The sequence below is a fragment of the Panthera tigris genome, chromosome C1 (assembly GCF_018350195.1).
Source record: "Panthera tigris isolate Pti1 chromosome C1, P.tigris_Pti1_mat1.1, whole genome shotgun sequence".
NCBI classification, from domain to species: Eukaryota; Metazoa; Chordata; class Mammalia; order Carnivora; family Felidae; genus Panthera; species Panthera tigris.
In genome coordinates, this window is record NC_056667.1 from 183655621 (window position 1) to 183681059 (window position 25439).

The 25439-nt window shown below is 39.7% G+C and overlaps 1 protein-coding gene across 3 annotated transcripts in view; it reads right to left on the reverse strand.

Moving 5' to 3' along the window:
- SATB2 (SATB homeobox 2) overlaps positions 1-25439 on the reverse strand; it is a 218691-nt gene that overhangs the window by 22204 nt on the left and 171048 nt on the right. Inside the window, exon 11 of one of the 3 annotated variants that reach the window (XR_006220874.1) lies at positions 475-582. The exons of 1 other annotated variant lie outside the window; for it this stretch is intronic. Coding sequence is in view for 1 of the 2 variants with exons in the window: in XM_007094730.3 (XP_007094792.2) it covers positions 11909-12370 (462 nt within the window). In the remaining variant the exon portion in view is untranslated. Of the gene's footprint in view, positions 1-474; positions 583-11876; positions 12371-25439 lie in introns of those variants that run through there. One more of the 3 variants, XM_007094730.3, reaches the window with a different exon arrangement.

Below are 25439 nucleotides of genomic sequence, written 5' to 3' on the forward strand. Positions count from 1 at the left end.
ATACAGTAAAAAGCTGTACATCTGGCATGTTGGGGGAAATTGGAGGCACCAATCAGTCAAAAGTTCTGACTAACAATTTTTTGTTGCTTTTGGTAGCTCTCTTGTTTCTTGGCCTCTCTACTAAAGCTTAGAGGCAGAAAAAAAAGGTGGAGGTTCTACTGAGGCAAAGCTCTGTCGTAGCACAGAGTCCACTGACGCAGAGATGTAGCTTGGCCTCACGCCCATGCAAAGCCCAAGGCAGCCTGGGAAAGCTCCCTGCTCACAAATCACAAGATCTCTAGGTGTGGGATTCCAACATCAGAGGATAAAAGTGGACCCCCACGTGTGAATGGATTTGTGCGTGAGTGTGGGCAGAAGCCTTGGCGGCCCATTCTACACCTTGGTGCTAATTAGAAAGAAGGGCCTCTTTCTCTGGATGGAAGCAGACCACATAACAGAGCACACGGTTTGTGGAGCCTCCACCTGCCTCCTTACCTGGATATACAGCACGCCTGTGCTGTGAACAACCCGCATAATCATTATGAGGCAGTCCCGAATACGAACTCAGGGATTTCTTTGGTCGCTCCAGAAGGATGGATCTACCTGTGTGAAGACATTTCATTGGTTTTTAAATAACTTGCTACTAAAAGCTCTGTCCTCTCTAAGTTCAGGCTGCCGGGTAATTTCAGGTGTCACCTGCTTCCTATTTAGAGGTAGAGGGTTAATTCAGTAGCTACGAGTAACGTTAGAGTTCACTCCGAGCTTCCTAGTATCTAGGGCAAAAAAGGCAACTCAAAAAGTTCAATTGTGCTCATTATCAGCAAAAGAATATAACGTACCCATTCCACTGGAGGGACAACAACTTTTTTCACTTGCAACTCTAAAGGAAATTTCTCAAGTGGAATTTCACTTGGTTGCCAGGGACAGACATTACAGGCAACAGCTGCATCATTAGTTTCACAGCAAAAGAAATGGCACGGTCCACGTGGCAGTGGTTTCTTGTAACAAATCTTGATACCAGCAAAGCACAGTTGAGTTCACCCTTAGTAGGCTGAGCTCAGTTTGGTTTAAGTATGGATCTTCTAGTGCCTGTCTTAATCAAAAGGGTATCTGGGGAAGTAAATACCCAGTGTATTCCTCAGACCAGCAGTTCTCCAAGGTCACCTGCAGTCAAATTCTGGGCTGTGATAGAGTTTTCGCTGTTCCCCCAGAGAAAGAAGAAAAAGAAGACCAAGACATATACATTTCAGTGCAAATTGGTTAACTTTCCTTATACTTTATTCTCAGATTATGCCTCTCCAAATTTGATAGGGGTTAAAATTCTTTCCTCTGATATAATGTTGGTACAGCAGCATTGACCAGAATGTTGGTCATTTTATATTTAATATTGTTTGTTGAATATTTCATTTGCCAATATGAACTTGACAGCTCTCTATTGGTCCCTACATCTTGGGGCATTGGGTCATTACTGGTCCACAAAGTCCTAGTGTCTGGTGATGCCACCATGGACTGTCTTCCCAAAATAGCATTTTCCAAAGTAGCAGATAGTTGAGAGGCATACTTGATGAAGGCTTGACATAAGTCTTCCTGTTCTATGCTGATGTTGAAAATCGCAGAGTTTTCCCACTTCCCAATGCAATAGGCCTCCTCACTGGCACCAGAACTGGGCCTCAAGACCACCTGCAGCAACTTTGATTACATGCAAGTATTTTGACCCATAATTGGTTGAAACCCCATTGTTCCATTGTTTGAGTCTGGAGGCTTTCAAAGCAGTGTCTTTGATCTAGAGAAAGTTCTCTTATTTTTTGATGATCCTTCTGATGTTCAAGTACCCAAACTCGATGTTTGCCCACTATGGAATTATTTATAAAATGTGTTCCCAGATACTCTAATGAGCTGGACTTCAATTGGGAAATATTTAGTAATATCCAACTGAATACATAAAAAGGAAGAAGACTGATCGATGGATGTGATTTTACCCTTGACCAAGTTCACACTCAGTCATATTTTACAGTAATAAAATATCAGGACTGAATATAATTTGAAGCCACTCCTGGTTTCCACTAATAAAAGCAAACATCAGCACCTTGGGGGACACTGACCTTCCCATCCACAGTAGAATAAGTAAGTTGTTCCTTCTTGGGTTTTAGTATTTTGAGGTTTACATGTTACCTACCCACTGACATTTTTCTTGAAGGCAAAAACCATGACTTCCATAAACATTCCCACATTTTACAAAATTGGCCACTATACCAGGCACCATCCTTGGTAATATTAATACTAAGATATTGAGAGAAACTCATCATTTACAGGAAGACACTATGCTTTAGATGCTTAACTTTGATTCTCATACACAAAAATACTGCAAAGTAAGTATTATTTTCCTCTTTTTATTGATGTGAAAACTGAGATTCAGATTAAATAATAGCCCAAAGTCATAGAAAGCTAAGAAGTGGAGTAGTCGGGATTCACAACAGATCTTTCTGATTTCAAACCAAACACCATGTTGTTTGAATAAGACACAGTATTCTTTCCTCAAAGAGCTCATAGTCTAGCAGTCCCATTTGGCATGCTTTTCAGCCTGGAGTACTTCTGACTATGTCTCCTACATTTGGCGAAGTTCCCACCTATGAATCTATAGTTCCCCAAGATAGAAGACAGACATTCACATTCCCAATCCTCCCTGCACGTGACTTAGACGCCTTCAATCAGTTACACCTGCATGACACTTTGATTTGGAAGGGAGCACAATAACAAAAAGCATGCCATGTGGATTCCATTCTGTCAAGGGAAATGGTAGAGTCATCCAGCCTTCAGAGGCAGGAGGCACAGAGCCTCCACAGGTAGCATCCATGCTCAGGATCAGGGGACCAAGTCTTAACATCTGTGTCCCATGGGGAAGCAGTGTGGTCTCCACTAGAGAAGTCTGGAACATTGACTCTAACTTCTAACCCTGATTTTCTGACTCTCCCTGGAATTCTCTGAGCACTGTTAAGGTCTTCTAGTAAATTCCTTTTTCTGCTTAAGTAGCTTGAATTATTTCTGTTGTTGTCAACTAAAGATCCTAACTTTGTTCCCCTGACAGTGACTTCAATGTAATAGACATTTCATAAATTTGGTTTGTTGGTTGATGAATAGGAAGAATAAATTAATGGAAAATAAGCTTTCAAGGCCCTTTACCATCATGGTTACCTTCTGTCTTCTGAATATACATCCATTTACCAATATTTTTTTTTCCAAAACACATTATCTAGAACTGAGATAATGTTGTAATGTGGCCTGATTAGTTTGAAGAGGGTAGGATGATCACTTCCCTTGATCTAAGCTGTATTCATATGGTTTGAATGACATCAGCTTCCTGGATAGTCACATCACATGATTAATACAAGAAACCTAAGAACTTACGGGATTTTGCTCCACCATGACCTCAAATATGTGAGGTGATTACTAGGAGAGCAAATGCAGTCTTGGATGGCACCAATGAGAGCTCAGGGACAGAAGGGCTGAGCAAAGGTGGAATGGGCTGATTCCCAAAGGCCTTAGCTCCTAACCAGGGAGGGACAATGCTGCGTGGCCTCAGGCCAACGAGGCCTCCAACGTGAGAAGGGATTTCTGTTTGAATAAGAGGATGTGCTAGACAGCAAAATCTGTGCTACAGTGATTCTATCTTCCAAGAAAGCAGAGAATCACAGACCCAAATGAAGTACCCGGATGTGGGCTTACAAATGTCAGCCTTAGAGCTTCCTGAGGTGTCAAGTACCCTGGTAATGCATTAAAGAAATATTCAGAAAGGGGCGCCTGGGTGGCTCAGTCGGTTAAGCATCCGACTTCAGCTCAGGTCACCATCTCACAGTCCGTGAGTTTGAGCCCCGCATCGGGCTCTGGGCTGATGGCTCGGAGCCTGGAGCCTGCTTCCGATTCTGTGTCTCCCTCTCTCTCTGCCCCTCTCCCGTTCATGCTCTGTCTCTGTCTCAAAAATAAATAAAACGTTAAACAAAAAAATTAAAAAAAAAAAAGAAATATTCAGACGAAGTTTATCTCTATAGAGTAATTTAAATCCTTAATCCCCGCTTAAGCTCAAAATTGAAAAATCCAACTAGATAAAAACTATGAAATGTACCCCACTTAAACATTTATTGGTTTAAAAAAAAAAAAAACAGGCTCTGTGTCCTCCTGGTATTTTCATTGGAGTGAAACAACTGACAAAAACATGGAAAATAAGTAAATTATAGATTACGTTACAAGCTATGAAAAAAGTAAAGTATGATAAGATAAAAGGGACCCAGAAGCAGAGGTGGGGGCGGTTTGCAATTTTATTATTCTTTTTTTATTTCTTTAAAAAATTTTTTTAATGTTTATTTATTTTTGAGAGCACAAGAGAGAGACAGAGTGCAAATGGGGAAAGAACAGAGAAAAAGAGGGATTCACAGAATCGGAAGCAGACTCCAGGTTCTGAGCTGTCAGCACGGAGCCCGATGCGGGGCTTGAACACATGAACCGTGAGATCATGACCTGAGCCGAAGTCGGACACTTAGCTTAACTGACTGAGCCACCCAGGCACCCCATTATTTTTTTAATTTTATTAAAAAATTTATTTATTTATTTATTTATTTATTTATTTATTTTGAAAGAAAGTGTGTGCACAAATGGGGGAAGAGCAGAGAGAGAACCTTTAGCAGGCTCCACCCTTAACATGGACCCAACACAGGGCTCAGACCCACGACCCTGGGATCATGGCCTGAGCCGAAATCAAGAGTCAGACACTTAACCACCCAGGCTCCCCATAATTTGAAATAAGGGAGTCGGAGTACTCCTCACTGAACAGGTGACTCGTGAGCAGACAGCCGGGAATGGAGGAGCGAGACATGGCTATCCAGGGGAGGAGCTCTCAGCTTTAGCAGAGAAGTGGAAAAGCGAGGGAGAGAGTCAGCCTGCGTATTTCAGGCAGTGAGGAGATTCATGTGACTGGAGCCCGAAGCAGGGGGAGAGTGGAAGGGAAGGAGGTCAGGGAGGGTCAGATCAGGTAAGAGGATGATGGCTCCAACCAAGCTTGGAGCAGTACCGAAGCTGAAAGGTTGTAAGATTGTGAATATACTTTGAAGGCAGACCCTCCCAGGAACTTTGCTGCCAGATTGAATGTCGGGTGTTAAAGAAACAGGATAAAGAAGAATTCCAAAGTTTTGATCTGAGCAACAGGAAGCTTGCAGCTGCCATCAGCTGGGTGGGGCACATTTGGGAAGAGAAGGAGGTCATTTTGAGCTGTGTGAAGTGTGCCATCCAAGTGGCAGTGCTGAGTGGGCAATAGAACCTAACAATTTGGAGATCTGGAAAAGGTCTAGGCTGCAGAGACACACTGGGTATTGTCGGCATACGGGTACCCTAAGTATCAAGGCGGTGAATGAGGGAAGAGTGTAGATCCAGGAAAAGGAGGACCAGAAAGGAACCCCGCAGTACCCTGGCCATTGAGGCACTGGACAGAAAAGAGAATCAGCCAAACACACTGAAACAAGCAGGAAAGTAGCAGGAGGAAAACCAGAGCTGGGTGCCGTCCGTACTTCGACATCTATCTAATTCTGAAGGTTTCAGAAGGCTACTGACGCATCACATTCAGTTTCTCCTTAAGAAAGAAAACCATATTCCAGCTCTTGACAGAAAGGAGAGGGGAAAGGAGGCGGAAAGGGAAGAGGCTCCAATAAATGAGAATGGAGGGAGAAATGAGAGACAAAGCTGTCGCACAGTAGCCTTTAGGCACAAAAGCTTGAGATGGGGTAACAAGGACTTTTGAAAATATCAGAGTGGATCCCACTTTCGAACTCATCTGAATTGGCTTTAACAAGTCCTTTATAGCATTTTATAGTATCCTGCTTCTCTCTTTCTCTCTTAGAAGAGTGGAGGAAAGAAAGAAAGAAGTTGTTGTAGATGCTTCTACCTATTTAATAATAACAATTCTGAGATACACGAATGATCAGCTCCATTCCCCACAGAGGAAACTGTGGGTCTGAAAAATAAGCTGCAAAACCGGTGACAATAGGTACTAGGACAGTTCACTGCCCCCTCACAATCAACTGGAGACAGGATAAATTATAAAGAATTTTCCCCTTACGTCTTTCTTAAGCTGAGGGAAGGTCCCTGGGACTGCTCATTCCAAAGCTGTCACTGAGCCTCCCAGAATTCCTTTAGTCTCTGCTGTTTTATGTTAAAATAGGATTATGCCTGTTAATGGATAGTGAATAAATTATAGTTCCCTCTTTAATTAATCATTGCTCTGAACTATTTATTACAGTGTTAATGGGATAGTTTTGTAATTATTTCTCGATATGTGAAGGTAACACTTTAAGCCTTTCAAAGTGTTACCGAAGAAGCTGCTTCTAGATTCTTCTGGGGCAGTTTTAGTAGCAGAGCATGGTGGGTTTTTTGTTGTTGTTGTTTTGTTTTTTTAATAGAGCTTTCTTTCAGAACAAAATTCCATCAGAAATGTCATCCTCAGATAAGATTATGAAAAAGTGTGTAAAGAGAAGTGAAAAGGCCATGTCATATAAAGTATGTTGGCCAACAAATTGGTGTTCAGTTCATCCAGGCTTTCTAGGACATTCTAAGACATGCAGTGAGAGGTGGTGTGAGATGAGGGAGAAAATGCAAGCTGTGGAAGCAGGCAAACCTGGCCTTCGATCCCGGCACTGCTGTTTCCTGACAGCGCTGAGTCGGCAGCATTCGAAGTCAACATCCCTTTACTGCACATTTCAGTCTTCATTTCTGTCTCTGACTCAAGAGGCCAGTCCTGGGGACATGCTCCTCCAGAGAAGACACCGTCACACCTATCGCCACAGGGCCTGTGTCACCTCCAGCTGCCCACCCCTGTCCTCTGCGTGGGCAAATGCAAAGAAAGACTTCCTACGTTCCTGCTGAGCAAGCACGGGACCGCAACCACAGTGAACCGCAAGTTCTGGGACAGTCCTGTGACGGTGAGATACCCTGGGAATTCTGTGAACACACAGAAATTATTTGTAACCACACTGGCAGAGCAGATGCGGCAGATCAAGAAGGGTTTCCTGGAAGAAATGATGCTTGCTTGGGTTCATCCTTCAACTTGGCCAGGGAAAGAGCTCAGGGTGGTGAGGAGGAAGACCTGCAAGGTACAGCGAGTAACAGCAGAGCAAATGGGCCGTTTCACTTACCTTCCTGCTATCTATCGTGTCCAGCAACTTCCCTCACACCCTCTGCAGCAAGAGGCTGTTAGCTGCCTACCTCGATATCCATCTCTCCTTCCTTTTCTGTGGCATTAATAGAACAGCTAGAAAGATTTACTAGTCTCCCTTGCATTCAGGTGTAGGGCTTGAAGAAGTCTCCACAACAGAAAGGCGGTACGCCATTCTTTACTCCTCCTTCCATCTTGGTGTCTGGAAGGTGGGTGTGATGGTGAGAGCTCTAGCAATCATTTTGGACCACGAGAAAGAAGAAACATGGGAACACCAGGAAAAGTGAAGTTGGCAGTGTGTGAGTCCCTGACAACTTCATGAAGCCAGCTTACTTCAGCAATTTCTTTCTTGTAAGAAACAGGTAAACTTTTACCTTGTCTGTATCAATATTTGTCATTTTTTTCTGTTACATGCAGCCGTTCCTAAGTGATCCACCTTTCAGGACCATTCCAGCTCACACAGAGTTATCATTTTCTTTTCCAAATTCACAGCACGGGTTTGTACTGCTCACTCAACAAATACATCTCTGAATAGTCAACTACCGTATGACTATTTTACTTATATTAAACCTTTCCAACAAGTTATAAGCTTCATGAGGGGAGAACATCAAGTCACATATTTTCTCTTGTCACCTCAGTTCCTAGAAAATTATCTGGCATAGAATACATGTTCAATAAATATTTACTCTCTGATTATGCCATCATGGCCCTGTAGAAAAAAAAAAAACGCAGGGACTTTGAAGTCTTGGTTCAAACCTTTACAGAAAGGGGAGTAACAGTGTAAAGGAAAATACCTCCTCTAAGAAAAATTTTAAAAAGACAAAACTCAACCCATGAAGTGATGGCTCTGAGGTGCTATAATACGACGACGCTTTAAGTCAAGAAACCTCTTACTCTTTCTTGGGAACAGAAGTTGCTCTCACAGAGCCCGCCTTCTAGCAGAAACCAATCCATGTGTGGGCAGAGCCTCTTTCTCTGGAGTTTGTCACCTATGATGAAGTTTGACCCCTAAAAACACAACCTCATGCACACAGAAGCTACTTGTGCCTCAAGTCACATCCTCTCACACGTGCTTTCAAGTCTGTATCCCAAATGCAGAAATCACTCCCATTTGCATAAGTAATGTGTTTTGCTTTGTATTGAGCCTCTAATTTTTCTTTACGAACCTTCAGAACTCTGTGCTTTGGGTCTGTCTGCTTTTTTGCAAATATCCAGCATCTGTCCGTAAAACCTATCTACATGACCTGTGAGCTGTTAAGTATCATGGAATAAAAAAGTATTATGGCAAATGAAACTAAGGAAGAAAGGAAAGAAAAATTACATCTGTATGTTAACCAAATGCAAAACACGCAGACACACACACACACACACACACACACACACACACACAGAAAAGACAATTTACAATATCAAAAGAAAACAAAATCACTTTTTAATTGACTTTCTCTTTGCCAGTTCTGAAGTTAAGCACTTGCTCCTTCCTTATTAACTTTAGTCTTTTGAGCAATATTTTCCATTGTAAGCACTTTCTAAAAAATCATTTTCACACATTTCTCAGATACATCAATCCTTCCGGCATTCCTCTCTGTGCACATTATGGTACCCCAGCTCTAAATATAAAAGACTTTTATTATGTCCATTAACCATGGACATATGTGCTCCAAAAGTTTCCTGACACGCAGTCATTTGTGGGTTTTTAATTATAAACAGAAAATATTCACTAGAAAAATAAAGAAGCAAGCCCATAAATATATCTCTATACACTGGAGTTTTGTTTGTATACGGCAAAACGTTTGGATACACGGCTTTCCCCCTGGCCAGCTTCAGAATGCGAGCACACATACGTTTATAAACACACAGACATGTACGTAAATTCACATGTACAACTAAATCCATGCATCGTACAGGACTCAAACATCTGCAGTTACGGGTACTGCTGCCTTATTTCTAAACTAAGGGAGCGAATTTTTCTTACACTCACCAGGTCTCACTCCACACGAAAGTTTAAGTGGGAAAGAAGGCAATGCCCAGTAAAATACTTGACAAACGAAGTCATATTTATTGAATGCGTTTTATTTTAACAACCAAAAAATTCTAACAGCCTAACAATGCACATAAGTTAAAAATTAATTATCACTTAGTGATAACAAAGATAGTTGATTTACATGGAAAAAAGAACATTTACAATATGTTAATCCTTATTCACATTGTTGATACCGCAATAAAACACAATTTGTTTTTTCATTTCACAAAAAAAAAAAAAAAAAAAAAGGCGGGAAATTGTGCTTTGTCAAGAGGCACTACAAGAGAAAGTTTCTTCTTCCAAATAGATATTATATGACAGATATTGAATAAATAGACATATATGCATTGTAATTCGCAAAGATCTGGCAAGACCACAGGCTAAAATGCCCACAGATTCACTTAGAATCACTGCAAACTTGGCAGTGAAATTAAAAAATAAAAGGCAAGACTTAGCATTGAAAAATACCTAACAAATTTTTGGTTGAAGTGTAAAAGATACCAAATGCGGATGCCATCGATAGATGAACCACCTTGTAAGAGCTTGGCAACATCAGTTTCCATTACATGTACAGAGTGACCTTCAGCAACAGTGTAAGAAGACAATTTGGAAAGAGTAACTCGGAGATCAGGAAGCAGCAAGCGTGGACTTTCGGATTAAAGCTGCAGCATACTACGGCAGCAGAAGGATGGGCCCGGGGCTTAACTGCAAACAACCATCCTTTTGCAAAGGTATGTGACGCTCGTGTCAAGATAATTTTTTCAACATCGTTATTTGAAAAAGTACAGGAAAATGTCCCTTTAAAAACTCCAGAGGTTACTGAGCAGCTAGAATTAGCTTGTATTGCAACATGTCTTCTCCCTGTATATTGTAAGTTCTGAGTTAATATCTACACATAGAGGTTTTGTTTTTTTTTTAACTCCTACCTTTTATACCTTTCAAATATATAAATAGTATTAACAGTTATATTACAATGTCTGTGTAGTAAACAGAAAATAACTTTCAAAGTGATATTGCATGAGGTCTTTGACAAGGTTGCATGAGAGCAGAACTCCAAAAAAATCCAACCGTGTGGGACTGTCTGGCGGCCAAGGTGAAGCACGGGTTAGGTTTGCAAGGCCAGTCCTGCAGGTGAGGTCACCTCTTGCAATTACTCTAAGTACAAGTGGGAAGAAATGCTACTGGTGCTTCTGACAGGAAGCTACAGGAGGTTTGGAGAGCTATAGTAGGTTGCAGCTTTAATGCTCATTCCACTAAACAGCCAGTCGGCATTAGTTCTGCTTTACGTAAGGTAATTGCTATGTCGGTAACTGAGAAAATGTTTCCGTTTACGATGAGTAGGTGATTCCACCGAAATCGCTTCGCTTACTCTATTGCCTGGAGCTGCACAATGATTCAAAGAAAGGTTCTTATTAGGGCTGCCATACCAGGGAAGGGATGAGGCATGTGAGAGCAGAGACTCTAGAAGTTTGGTCAGGTGGATGGAATGTGGACGAAGAAGAGGAAGCCCAAAGTGAAACAGAAATAGGAAACATCTTTTGGGAGATGGAAGGATGGAGGTTTATTTGAGAGGGAACCCCTTTAACTGGGCGGCAACTTCTTTTCTAACTTAACATTACATTGAACTATTTTCTATTAAAAAAAAAAAAAGGAGAAAAAAGAAAAAGAGAAAACAGCAACAACAAACAACTTTTAAATGAGCAGGCTTATTCATTTTAAGATCTGAAGCCACGAACAGGTAAATAAGTTTCACAATAAAATGTGGCTCATACTATGAATTCCATACGTCCAACGTCAAAACGTCATTTTATCAAGACAAGTTTTCTCTGTACTGAATTTCAGTTTTACTCATTTGGAATTCCACAGAAATGCATCTGTTCACTACAGTAATGACAAGTTGAATAACGGAACACGTCGAGTCATTTTAAGTGTGCATTGTGTCTTAAGAGCAATTTGACTTGTATCATTTTAAGGTGCCCTGATTTTTTTTTCCACTTTCCTTTCTTCTTTCTTTTTGGCAGTGTTGATTTATTTTGTTTAAATACATACCTCAAAAATTACCCATCAAGCTGCCAGATAGGAAGCCATAGAATTAAAAAAAAAAAAAAAAATCAGGGACAAACACAGAAAATAAATAGGAATTCAAAAATAGTCACCCCACCCTGAGAGCAGGCCGCAGTTTATCAAAAAGCCAAAGCGACTCACTGTGAAGTGGTTTTTTTTTAATACATAAACAAGTCTCTTCTTTAAGAACTCATTTCACAGTCTATTCTTTCAGATTGTAAAGTTCTCTGTCCCATGCAATTTAATATATATATGTAAATATATAGATATATACATATACATATACACACACACTTGTAGCTTCCTTCATTTGTTTCGTAGGTCTTTTCGTCCTGGAACTTGCCTGATGTCTCTTCCGTAAGTGCAAGGATAATGAAGGCAGAGTTTCCTGTGATTATAATTACTATGATCCAGTCAATTGTAAAAGTGTAACACTTTAGTGTCTTTGCCAAGGCGATGTCTGATTCGGGAATACTGAACTTATTCAGTCTATAGGTGTATCCTGTGCAACAAAAAATGTCAAAAAAGGTAAGAAAAACAAAACAGACAAAAATAAAATAAAATAAAGCAAAAAAAAAAAGTTTTTAAAGAAATTAAAACAGAAAATCCTTGGACCGATGTATTGCTTTGCCTGGTAGGAGTTCACATTATCTCTGGTCGATTTCAGCAGGCGCGGCCTTGCTCTTTTCAGCATTTTCCTCCTCGGCCTCTACTTTGTACATCTCCTCAGAGCCTTCCTCACTGTCGTTCTCCTCGGACTCTGTCAGCAGCTCCTCGTCCTTATACTCAGCCACGTCCACCGCGGAGCCCAGGTGTTCCTTGAGCTTCCCATGATGCTTCACATGATACCGCTGGTTCTGGAAGAACTTGATGATGGTGTGTTTGGGGAGATCCAGCTGAGCAGAAAGCGTGTGGATAGCTTCCTGATCAGGGTACAGGCCCACATCATGAATAAAGCTTTGGAGGATCCCCAGGGCTTCCAGGGAGATCTTTGTGCGAGACCGGGGCTTTTTGGCACAACTGTCTTCAGTCGGAGGAGGTGGGGGTGGAGCTTCTTCTCTGGGAGGGGAACTCTCCTTGGCTGGCTGAGACTGCTGTCTATGAAGGACCTGATAATTAAAATTAAAAAATATATATATATTAACATTTGACGCAGGATTTTACCTTTCAAAAGCCATCATTCCTCTGAAATTGTGTTGTCTATCTACCTTTGGAGTCACGTAGTCATTTGGAAATTCAGGTCTTTTGGAAACATAAAAGAATTTCTGGTGATTTAGAGTCTCATTTACAAAACAAGAGGTTAAAAATAGTTTGCTAACGTGTATATTCTGAGGCGCAAAGAAGTTAAGTCATTTATTGCCCAAGGTCATTTGCTTTCAAACAATCTGGCTCCAGAGCCTTCCCGGCTGTTAACCAGCATGATAGGCCACCTCTCTAAAGCCTAAAGGCAAAGCAGTTGGACTCCGTGAGAAGTACTGGCTCTCCCATCAGACCTCATGGGTTCAAGTCCAGACTCTTTTGCTTAGTTGGATATCCCTGTATAAGAGAATAACCTCTTTAAGCCTCAATTTCATTACCTATAAAAGAAGGGTAGGACACTGACTTCCTAGGGATGTTGTAAGAATTAAATAACAAAACGGATGTAAAGAATAGTGCTTACCTTAAATCAGAGGTTGACAAACTTTTTCAGTAAAGGGCCAGATAGTAAATACTGTAGACTTTATAGGGCCTTACAGTCTCTGTTGCAATGACTCAACTCTATCTTTGTAGTGTGAAAGCAGCCATAAGTAATATACAAGCAAATTAGCATGGCTGTGTTCCAATAAAACTTTATTTACAAAAACAGGTGGCAGATCAGATTTGGCCATGGGCTACAGTCTGTCCACATCAAGCTCAGGGCAAACATTCAATAAATGATAGCAATTATTACCATCAGCCTCATGATTACTCAAGAGTATAACAGAGGAATAGTTGACATTTTGGCCAGAAAAATCAATACTTCGTAAAATTAGAAAGAACTTGTGTTTATTTTCTTTTAGCCCTGATATTGACCCTTAAACATTAATTTTTTTAAAAACATTTTTTTTAATATAAAAATGTCCAAATTAATTTAAAGATACAACATTTTTCTTAAATTAACAATTTTAAATGACTTTTATACTCTCATAGATGGGCCTTCTTAATATCACTTTATAAACTATTAAAATTCTGTTTGCACACACTCCCTATTTTGTTTTTTTAATTCTTAACGTTAAGGTTTTCTAGTTGTTGTAATTAATTTAAATTTCTCCTTTATATCTACATATCTCCCACTCATTTAAAAACAAAAAACAAAGGGATGGCTGGGTGGCTCAGTCAGGTTAGCCTCTGACTTAGGCTCAGGTCAGGATCTCAGGGCTCTTGAGTTAAAGGCTCCTGTCAGGCTCTGTGCTGACAGCCTGCAGCCAGGAGCCTGCTTTGGATTCTGTGTCTCCCTCTCTCTTTGCCCCTCCCCCCAATCACACTCTGTCTCTTTCTCAAAAATAAACACACACACACACACACACACACACACACACACACACACATAAAATAAAAACAAAAAACTCTAATGTTTAAATAAATTTCTAGCCCCCAGATAGAGATGCTCTTGCCTGTGATGCCATATCAGCCGACTGAACTTCCCAGTTCCCGTAAATGCTCCACTTGACCAGAAGCACAGTACACGGTACAGTGGGCCAATCCCCAAACCCAATACTCTATATTTATTTTCTTGTTCTTTGACCTTTCTAAATAAAGTCAGATATGCAACCCCAGACAATCACGCTCTGTTTTTTTGAAAATTAGATTTTCAAAATCTAGAATTGCCACTTCTAATGATCTGTATAAGCTGATCTTGCCCGAATGCCTCAGGAAGAGTGTTCCGCTGTTTGTGAGGCACCGTACTCCCCCAACCCGTGGATTGTTTTCCTTGCATAAAGGACACCAAACTCGTTATTAAATCATTTTAGTTTTGCCATTTGACACTAGTTAGGCAAGCTTATTCTTGATCTTCAACATCATCTTTCTGCATGACATAATTTCCCATTTTAATATTAACTTAATGAACTTCAATCTGACCGAAGAAAGAAAGCTATGCAGAGGAGACTGTCCCAACGACTTGCTCCTGCTGCCATCATAGGCCCATGTGAGATGGGCTCCTTGGACAGGGGAGAGGATCACTGGATCCTGGACAGGAGCCTAGCCACTGCTCGGACATTATAACATCAGCAACAATAGTATAGAATTAAAAGGCTACTGTGATAGTCCCCACTAAAAAGCATTATGTCAACTCCAAAGACAAAGACCACATTTCCTATACTCGGATCAGTGCCTAACTTTCTGGGTCCTCCCAAAGCCTTTACGGAGAGTGAGTTCCCATTTTAAAACACACACATTTCTCTTTTACTATTCTCTCATATTTTATGCAGTCTCTTTCAATGTTAAAGCAACAAATTAAACATTTTCCAGAATTCAGGGGGAAATCAATCCGATCAGCACACAAGGACACATGTCTGGTGACATTAAAGAATCAGTGGTACCACCATCCCCAGCACCCCTCCTACGACCACCACACACTCCTCATATGACCCATTCTCTTCTTCTCGGGCTAAGAAATATCAATAGCAAAGCAAGAGTTTAAGGGAAAAAATGTCTGCCATCTATTTCAGTCTCAGAGACCACCTGATGAAAAAAATAACTTCTTACCAATGTGACAATGTCAGCCTTTTATATGGAATTTAATAAATATCAGGACCCATCAAGTTGTTACCTAAGTAAGGTAACAACAAGCAGAAGAGGATGAAACTTTTCAAATAATAATTAGTAATCATGTAACAATCAAGATAATAATCAAAAGGATAATCAAAAGGAAATAAGAATATCCATCATAATAAGCTGACGGCTGGTGGCAGAAAGAAATCTAAAATACAGGACCATAAAACAGTGGCACTAAAGGTCCATATAATGTTGGCCAATTAAAATGAATGTTCTTGGCATTTTCTTTACTACTTTCAACTAAGAGTAAACTCATGTGGTCTGCTGTGGTAAGCTGGCATCAGCAAAAACATGAGAGCTCTGTTACTTCAACATCCTAATTATAGCCGGAAGGGAACGTAGAGCCGTGCTGTGGGCCTGTTCATGGCACTTTGATGGCAGAAGATATTCGCTCTGAGGTCATAATCTGGGCCGCCCGGCCATTGTCATAAATGAACCACTATGTCAACAGGTGAGGATTTGGGGGGTTTTGGTGAGAAAGAGAAAGATAGACACTGAAATTATATATGAAATATGTACTCAAAGAACATACATATACTCAAGCACGAGTACCCCCTATTAGAGCAATTGTGTTAATTGGAAAACAAAAGAGAATTAAAATGCCCCATTTTCTAAATTATGCTTGCCTTCTGTAGTAAAAGTCAGCATAATGGTTCCATTTAGTTAAATAATTAGATTGGTTCTTTAGGGGTTTTCCATTTTGCACTGGTTAGATTTAAAGAGATTTTCCAAAACTATACTTTGAAGTTACTATAATCTTTCTGCATGATAGGGTTTGTTCTTCTCCTGGGTCCAACCCACAGGCCTGCTTCACCTCCCCTTTCCCGGACTCTAGCAGTCCTAACGCACACATGTAGGGAAGCCACACATGAAATAGCGGAACAAGAATAGCTACCGCTTACTGAATGTTACTATGTGCCAGGCGGTTCTAAGAACTTTACACAGATCAGTTTATTCAATGCGCACAGTTCCTCCTGAGGGTGCTATTTGGATCAAGAATAACCTGGAAACATGCAGCATCTCAGGAAAACCCTTTATATTGGAAATTATACACATAGGGAGCTGTCAGCGTGAGAAAGCATGTGTCCAAGGGACAGTGGCAATGCCACTTTGGATCCTGTCTCTCTTTCTCTCTACCCCTCCACTGCTCACTCTCTCTCTCTCAAAAATAAAATAAAAATACAAAATTAAATTCTTTTTTTAAAAAGAAATGATATATAAAGAGAAATGTTTTATTTCAGGTCAGACAATATTCTATAATGAATTGGGTGGCATGACAATATTTACATGAAGATTAAGTGACATTTCTAGCATCTTGAAGCACAAAAGGAGAGAGCAGTCAAAATAGAGAATGACAAAGTGAGAAGTTTTCAAGTGAAACTGTCTCACAAGTTACCAAAAGGGCCTGAGTGAAGTTTTTCAGTCACACTGCCCCTTTTCTTTGGCTGTAATTCTCTGTCAACCACAGTATGTGTAAGACCTGAGACAAAGATACTCCAGGTTGTGTCCTAACTATCTTCATTTCCCCCAAATGTTCTAATTACTCCAAGCAGAAAGTTGTTTGTCTCTAGACAATTTTTAGAAAGAAAAAAAAAAAAAAAAAAACAGAAAAAAAAAAAAAAACCTGCATAGATTTCTGCACTAACCAATTGCAAGGGCTTATTATTATGACAATTAAGGAATTTTTTTTAACACTCATTCATTTTTGAGAGAGACAGAAAGAGAGAGCTTGAATGGGGGAAGGGCAGAGAGAGGGAGACAGAATCTGAAGCGGGGTCCAGGCTCTGAGCTGTCAGCACAGAGCCCGACGCAGGGCTTGAACTCACACACTGCGAGATCATGACCTGAGCCAAAGTTGGACGATCAACCCACTGAGCCACCCATGTGCCCCAACAATCAAGGAATTAATGTCATGCAGTGCTTCCTTCCAGTGGTGTTAAGTACTCTAGACAAAAATAGAGTAGAGCCTAATGCTTATAAGACAGTCTTTCTGAGACAAGGAGATCAATACAATCCTCTCTTAAAAACCTCCCATCTAAACAGCAGGGGTAGGAACTTTTCTTCATTTTCTTATATTTTTTCACCATTTTATTTATTTTAGAGAGAGAGAGCATGAGTGGGGGTGAGGGGCAGAGAGTGAGAATTTTAAGCAGACTCCATGCCCAGGGCAGAGCCTGGCATGGGGCTTGATCCCACAACCCTGAGATTATGACCTGAGCTGAAATCAAGAGTCAGCTGCTCAACCGACTGAGCTACCCAGGCATCCCATTCATTTTCTTACATCTCAAGTAAGTAATGTCAACACTTCTAGCTTCTTTTTCGTAGGATAGGTTTCTGAATTTCCGCTTAACTGAATTTTAGTTTTTCTGTTTGAAGTTCTCAGCGATGCTCAAAATTCCTTGTTGGTTAACTAGATGAATCAACTCTGGTTCCTGTTTCAACCAAGTACCCTTAGTAACTTGAGTGTGAGGCCAGGCCACTGATTCCTGCTTGATGGACATAGAAGTTGTCCTGATCCTCAGCTCATTTGACAATTCAGGCATCTATTTCTGGCTGATGATTTTTTTTTTTTAAACCACAAAATTTATAATTACTTTAACCAAGATGGAGAATGCCCTGCCAATTGAATAGAAATCTATGTTCTTTTCATTTATTTTTTACGTTTATTTATTTTTGGGACAGAGAGAGACAGAGCATGAACGGGGGAGGGGCAGAGAGAGAGGGAGACACAGAACTGGAAGCAGGCTCCAGGCTCTGAGCCATCAGCCCAGAGCCCGACGTGGGGCTCGAACTCACGGACCGCGAGATCGTGACCTGAGCTGAAGTCGGACACTTAACCGACTGAGCCACCCAGGTGCCCCAGATCTATGTTCTTTTCTAACGAGTTCTTCACACAACCACATTATTGTTTCCTGGGACTTTTCTTTAAGTTAGGGTTAATGGAGTATCTTCCCAGTATTTATATATATATTAAAAAAAAAAAAACAAAAAAAAACAAAAAACTGCCCAAGTCCACAAACTTTCCAGTCTTATCCTTTTTCCTCTTTTACAAAATGGGTCCAGTAGTTGATTGTTTCTATTTGTAACATCCACCATCTCTCTTCATGTGATCTTCCTAAATAACAGAATACATCCTTCTGTAGAGACAGCCGTCCACCCCTTTACTCTTGACCTTTGCAAACTGAAGCCTTACCATTCATTCTAGCTCTATTTCGGTTTAGATTTTTCTCCGTCACAACTGAACTGAAATCAGTCTAGTCAAGAATTCATTTCTGATAATTTCTCCAAAGGGTTTTAGTTCACAGTTTCTCTTGTGGATTTTTCAATATGACAATTAGTGTTCATAGCACTGAAGTGTCTAAGTGGTTGCAATAATAATGGTGGTGGTAGTGACAGGAGTAGCAGTAGTAGAACTCATATAAAGTGCACGAACCAAACACTGGCCTAAATGCTATCAATGTTAAGTTTACTTATTTTACAATAATCCTGCAGGTAGGTATTTCACCCCATTTTATAAGAAAACTGGAGTTCAGCAAGTATAGCTAATTTGCGTGAGGCCACATAGCTTGTGAGTGGCAGAACTGATATTCTAAAACAGATCCGTCTGATTTTAAATCCCATGCCCTTAAACATTGTGCTCTCCTGCCTTCTACTGAACAAAGTCTCTAGACTTTGAGACGACAGAACAGAAGTAAAATATCAGGAAGTAATAAATTCTATGGGCAAAAAATTAAGTAATGCATAAAGAGGAGAACTGGGGAGAGGAAAAGTCATTTTTGATATGGTGACTCAAGGAAGCCTCCTTAAAGACGCAGCATGTGAGCAGAGGTCTGAAGGAAGTGAGGAACAAGCCGTGCAGAAGAACGTTCCAGGCAAAGGCAACAGCAAGCAAAAGGCCAGTAGGGAGGAATACACTCGGTGTGTCTGAAGAATGTCAAGGAAGGCAGCATGTTAGAGCTATACCACCTCGTACAGCAGCCAGTAGCCACATGTGCCTATTTACATTTCATTAATTAATTAAAACTAAAACCAGAACAAAATAAGACTCAGTTCCTCAGTCACATTAGCCACATTTCACGTGCTTGATTACTGCATTGTGTAATACCATATTGGACATTTCCATCATCACAGAAAGTAGTACTGAAAAGCCCTATGCTAGAGAGAAATGACAACTGTCAGGTGGCCAGGGCCAAAGCACGTAAGGCTCTGCATTCTACCCTCAAGATGACGGGATGCCCTCACAATGAAATGCAATCATAATCTGATTTAGCCAGAAATATAGTAGAGCTTGAAACTGCCACTATTACTAGAGAAAAGAGAAATGTTCATATAGTCACATACTAAGTAAGAAAACCTCAGCTTGTAATATATTTCTGGACTTTCAACAGACTATCACAAATAGCAACACTATCATAAAACAACTAGAAGGATGCATTGGTACTTCTGTCTTCAAGAGAATAGTTAATTGACATTTGCCTGATGGCTGCCTTCCTCAGGCACCTTCTTCAGAGGTGCTTATCATGTCTAAAAGGAATTATGTTGAAGACAATCCACCCTGGGTTAAAAGAGTAAAAAAAAAAAAAAAAAAAAAAAAAAAAAAAAAAAAAAAAAGTTGATTTATCAAGTATTTATGGAATGTCTATCATATTATCATGTTTGCATGTATTAATTTACAAAGCTTTCTAAATACATACTCCTATCTCCAACAATTATGTGTTGATGAATAAGTTGTGGATAGGATATGAACAAACAGAAAGTTAAAAGTCTAATAAACTCTTTATTTATTTGCTGAAATCTCTTTAGGCTGAAATATGACATACATGTACATAAATGGACATAAAGATAGTGATGAAGAAATAAAAGTTGTAAATATATTCAAAGGAGACATCAATTTCAAAATAAAACCCCAAATTTCCTAGCCCCGTGACAAAGCACAACCATAATATGGGCACATGTCTTTTCTCTGCCTTCAAAACTGAAAAGTTTGAAAACACAAGGACAAAATGGTACCATGACAAAAGTCTACCAAGAAAAGATAAAGCAGCTCTTCTTAAACCTCTCAGTGTTCAAATAGGTTTTGAAGGCCTCAATGAAAACCAGCTGGGAGCCATGTGTAAAATATAATGGTTTTTGCCTGCAGGGAAGGAAGTGAGATCTTAAATGATTAAGTTCAGGAAAGTATATAATTCACTGTATCATTATGGGGTGAACTGGATTACTTATAATAAGCCAAGACTTTGTGGTCTTTTTTATATAGAGAAAATGAGAAATTATTAGGAAGGTGACTGTAGAGGGTGGCTGATCCAGGGTGGTAACAGGTTAAAACAGAAGCTTCTCAGATGCACACATCCACCTCTCTATGACAAGACTTACCCAGAGGACTGAGCCTTACCCAGAACTTCAGGTCCTAAGTGGTGATGCTCAACAACAGGAGATGAGAACACGAACAAGATGACTTTTGTCTCCATTTATTTTGAGTTAATATCAGAATTATTTTTACTTGTCTAATTTGCCTCATCTATGACAACAGAATATAAAATATTTGATCCAAAAAAGGAAAACATGCTTCCACTAAAAGTCCTGAGAAAATATATTTCACAGGCAACGAGAACAATTGGTTGGAACAACTGAAAAGTCCCTGTGCCTAACTCAATTAGAATTTGTTAAGTAAATAAATGAATGAGTGGTGCTATTTAAAGAATAGATTATATATAAAGTATCATGTAATGGAGATATTTGTCTCAAGTTTCAACAACCTAGCTCTACCCCCTAATATTCCCTTTTCCCCTAAATCAGCATTTAAGACAATTAATTTTCTCAAAAATTCAGTGGGAAGAACTTAGCATTAATGACTGCTAACTAATATAAATATTAATGTAACCATTATACATCTATCTCACTTATTAGGTTGTGAGCTACATATCAGCACACCATACGTCTGGCAGACAGTAAGTGGTCAGTATGTCTTTGTTCGGCTCTTCTGGATTAACTCCATATTCTTTCTTATTTTCAGACCAGTTATTATTCTTATTTTGCATAACTTGTTATTATTTTTCTTGTTATTGTTCCATTTTAGCAAAACTACGTTAAAAAGTAAATAAACTGTTATTCATTATAGACACATATCTAGTGGGTATCTGAGAGAAAATATGTATATTTTTTTTACCATTCCTTCATTAAAAAAAAAAAAATTTAAGCACCGTATAACCCAAATGATGGCATGATATGTAAATTGTGAGCAGGAGCTTGGGGGGGGGGGGGGGGGGGGGGGGGGGGGGGGGGGGGGGGGGGGGGGGGGGGGGGGGGGGGGGGGGGGGGGGCGGGCGCGCGGTCACAAAGTTTTGGTTGTGAATCCAAGCACATCTGCTTACTAGCCTTACAATTCTGAGCAAGTTACTTTCTCTGAGCCTCCCAATCTGTAAAATCTTCCTTCTAGTGTCATGAGGATTCAGTGAGATGATGTATGCTAAGTACTTAGCAGAGTGCTTGTCATAAGCAGGATCCCTGTAAATAATAACTACCCTTAAACAATGAGAGGGGGATGTAAGAATCAGTAGTATAATGCCTTGTGTATTTTTCTATCAGTTATGTTTATTATAAAAATTAGCAACAAATTCAGAGATCTGTCTGTACTTTTCACTCCAAAGATTGAGAGTTACAAATGGGCATGTCTACCGGTAAGTTTTCTTACTTCTTTCACTTATATTCTACATACCTCTTCATTCTTTAACATGACACCTAACACACGGAAGTTGCCTTTTAAGCATCTGTCACGTGGAATTATCTCTCATAGTCATAGATCCGTTCAAGGTGACACCTTCTATATGCACAGCCTAGGATCCTTTTAGGAAGACATGCTTTAACAGTGGCTCTCAAAATGTGATCCACGGACCGCTGGGGAAATCCTGATTCCCCACCAAGAGGTCTAGGACATCAAAAAGAAGACCGTATTTGCTTGTTTTGGTCATGCTGAAATTTGTACTCATGGTACAAAAGCAAGGGTGGGAAAACCGCTGGCCTGTTGAAATAAATGAAGTCAATGGCACCAAACTGTGCTGGTGGTTGTAGGTCTTCACTGCCATATGCACACAGTAAAAATGCCACTTTCGTTTAAGAATGTCCTTGATGATGCAGTAATATATTATTGATTATATTAAATCTCAACCCAAGTATACCCCTTTTTAAGAGTTTGTGTGAGGAAAAGGGGAAGTACACATAGAGAACTATAGACAACTGCAGTGAGATGGCTGTCGCGAGAAAGAGTGCTTGTGTGAGCATGTGATACGCGAGCTAATCAAGACACCTTTGTCATGGAATATCATTTTTACTTGAAAGAACAACAGACAAACTATGGTTATTCAGACTCGAGTATCTGGCACACGTTTTCTTAAAAATGAAGTGATCCTGCCACTTCAAAGAAAATAACCTGGTAGCACTTTTGCCAATGACAATATTTGACCTTTCAAGTGAAAATTGGAATTTTGGAAAACATGTAGCTGCTACTATAAGCTTAACAGCTCCCAACACTAAAGACGCTCCTGATGATATTGGTGGCAATTTAACAAAATTTTTAAAATATGTCATACTAATGTGTCAGCATTTGGAAGGTCTGCATCATCTGGCAGATCATTATCTTCCAAATGACCAACGCATGACATTAAAAAATCACGAATAGGTAAAAGATCCATTCAAAGTGCAAGGCAGACCAATGAATTATAAAGTCTGAAAGTTTATCAATATGAATTTACATTCCACTTTGCAACTAACTTTTTTTAACGTTTATTTATTTTGAGGAGAGAGAGAGCACACTCGCATGCGAGAGCAGGAGAGGGGCGGAGAGAGCGGGAGAGAGGGAATCCCAAGCAGGCTCTGTGCTGACAGTGCTGACTCTGAGCCTCGATGCGAGACTTGATCTCACAAACTGTGAAATCACGACCTGAGCTGCAATCAAGAGTCCAACGCTTAAGTGATTGAGCCACCCAGGCACCCCTGATTTTTAAAAACTTTTAAGAAACTACCACTGGCAAAGTTTTCCTGTAGTACCAAAGAAAAATATCACATTTACCTAGAGAGGCTATTAAAATATTCCTCCCCTGGGGCGCCTGGGTGGCTCAGTCGGTGAAGCGTCTGACTTTGGCTCAGGTCATGATCTCACAGTCTGTGAGTTCGAGCCCCACGTCGGGCTCTGTGCTGACAGCTCAGAGCCTGGAGCCCGTTTTGGATTCTGTGTCTCCCTCTCTCTCTGCCCCTCCCCTGTTCATGCTGTCTCAAAAATAAATAAACATTAAAAAAAAAAATTAAAATATTCCTCCCTTTTCTAATCACTTGTCTGTGTGAGGCTTGACTTTCTTTTACTCCAACCAAAGCCACATATTGCATCAGGTTAAATGCAGAAGCAATTATGAGAATCCAGTTGTTTTCCATTAAGCCAAACATTCAAAATATTTGCAAAAAATATATATAAACAATGGTACTCTTCTCATTTTTTGTTTTGCATACACAGTTATTTTTCATTAAAATGTCTTGTTTACACATATGTACATATATTTACAATCATTTTTAAATTAACATTTTAGACTTTCTCAGAATTAATTTCTAACGTGGCAAATATTGATAGATATATATTACTACTGGAGTCCTCAATAGTGACAGTGAGAGGGGATACTGAGACCAAAAAAGTTTAAAAACTCTGAACTATATGAATCACACTCAGTATAGCCCTGTCTTTCTCCTAATGAAAAGAAAGTGTTTAATATAAAATGCAAAATGTACCCTACAGTTAAAAAACATCCTTATTTGAGCCAAGACACCAAGGAAGGTCTTAGAGAATGAGTATAAGAGAAATTACATGTGCATTATGATTTGTCTCTTGATTTTATCAAAGACATTTTCACAGGCAAAACATTCTTTTGGATACACAACTCAGCACTATTTCTAACTTCAAATGATGTGACTTGAGTTGACTCTTACGGTTGTAATTTCACATCCTAACACTATTGTAAGACTTATTAAAAACCATGGTTTAGTTTTGTTGCTTTTTTTGGATTATACAGTATCCTAAGGTCAAAACTCAGGAAATCTGTTATTAAAAAAAAAAAAAAAAAAAGTATCCATGAAGTGATGACAAATTGCAGACTACAGGTGTTAGATTACATTTTGACTCCAGGCAGGTTTAATATAAGTTGGTTTCCTTTTACAATTGCTCTTAGCACATACAGCTATAGGAAAGGGATTTAAAAGAAAAAAAGAGAGGGAATAAGAAAAAAATTAAAAAAAAAAAAAGTGGTGCTCAATAAAAGAAGACCACGTCAAGAGAAATCAATACAAACAAGCAAAATGGTAAGAAGTTTGACATGGAAATATGTGTTCAATTTCATCCAGCCTTAGTCTGCGTTTCCTTTAATATTGTAACCAAGATGGTATTGGAACATCGTGTATGTTTTTAATGCAGTTTAATAATTGTTTCTCAAAATAAACACTTTGGTCAAAGATAAAAGCATAAAAACGCTGTGACACAATAATCTGTTAAAATAAACTTAGGGGATGGAGGAAGCATAGTTCTTAAAACAGCCTTTGGCTTATATCATTTCCTCTTTGGTAACAAATTGAGAACAACTATACCAACAACTCTGGTATGGTTTGCGGGGAGTGGTGGGGAAGAGTGTTGCAATCATTAATATGACTATTGGGAGTGGCCAGAATCTGCAAACACTGAAGAGGTGGCTGGGTGAGCTGCTTCTTCAATATAAGGAGATGAGCTGACAGAGAGTAAATGAAGCAGGCTCCAGATGACTCTCTCATTCAAACAGACACCACACCAATACAAAACAATCATCTCTCCTGTCAGAATCCAACAAAGGTAAGATGTGGCCATATATTGAACCTAATGGTAATGATATCTTTCTCTTCATCATTATTACCTGTTGAATAAGTTTATTTGCTCATTTAGGGCCGAACGTGACCCAAAGCATTCTGGAAACGTGACAGATATAATCCATGAGAGGTTCCAGGAAGAACGAACTCTTTAGGATGGTCCAGTCCACAACTATGTGTCCTTCTGGCTGGGAGAAACCAGCTCCCAGCCCATCCACCCCAATCTCATTTGACACTCATGAGCATTCATTTCCTCTCTGTTCCCATACACCTCCACTACTTTTCACAATGTATTCTCGAAACACAAAACTTAGCTTAAGAATTCACAGAGATGGTCTATCTCTTACAGACCAGATTCAAGGTACAGGTACTAAAGTATCTTTAGAGACCTTATATTTGAGTTACAATGAGATAAGAGTAGCATGGATGTGACCAGAGCTGGCAGTTACCTCTGGAGTTCTGATTTTTAAATGAATGCATGATTTGTCTCATTGGTATAATCGAGAGAGT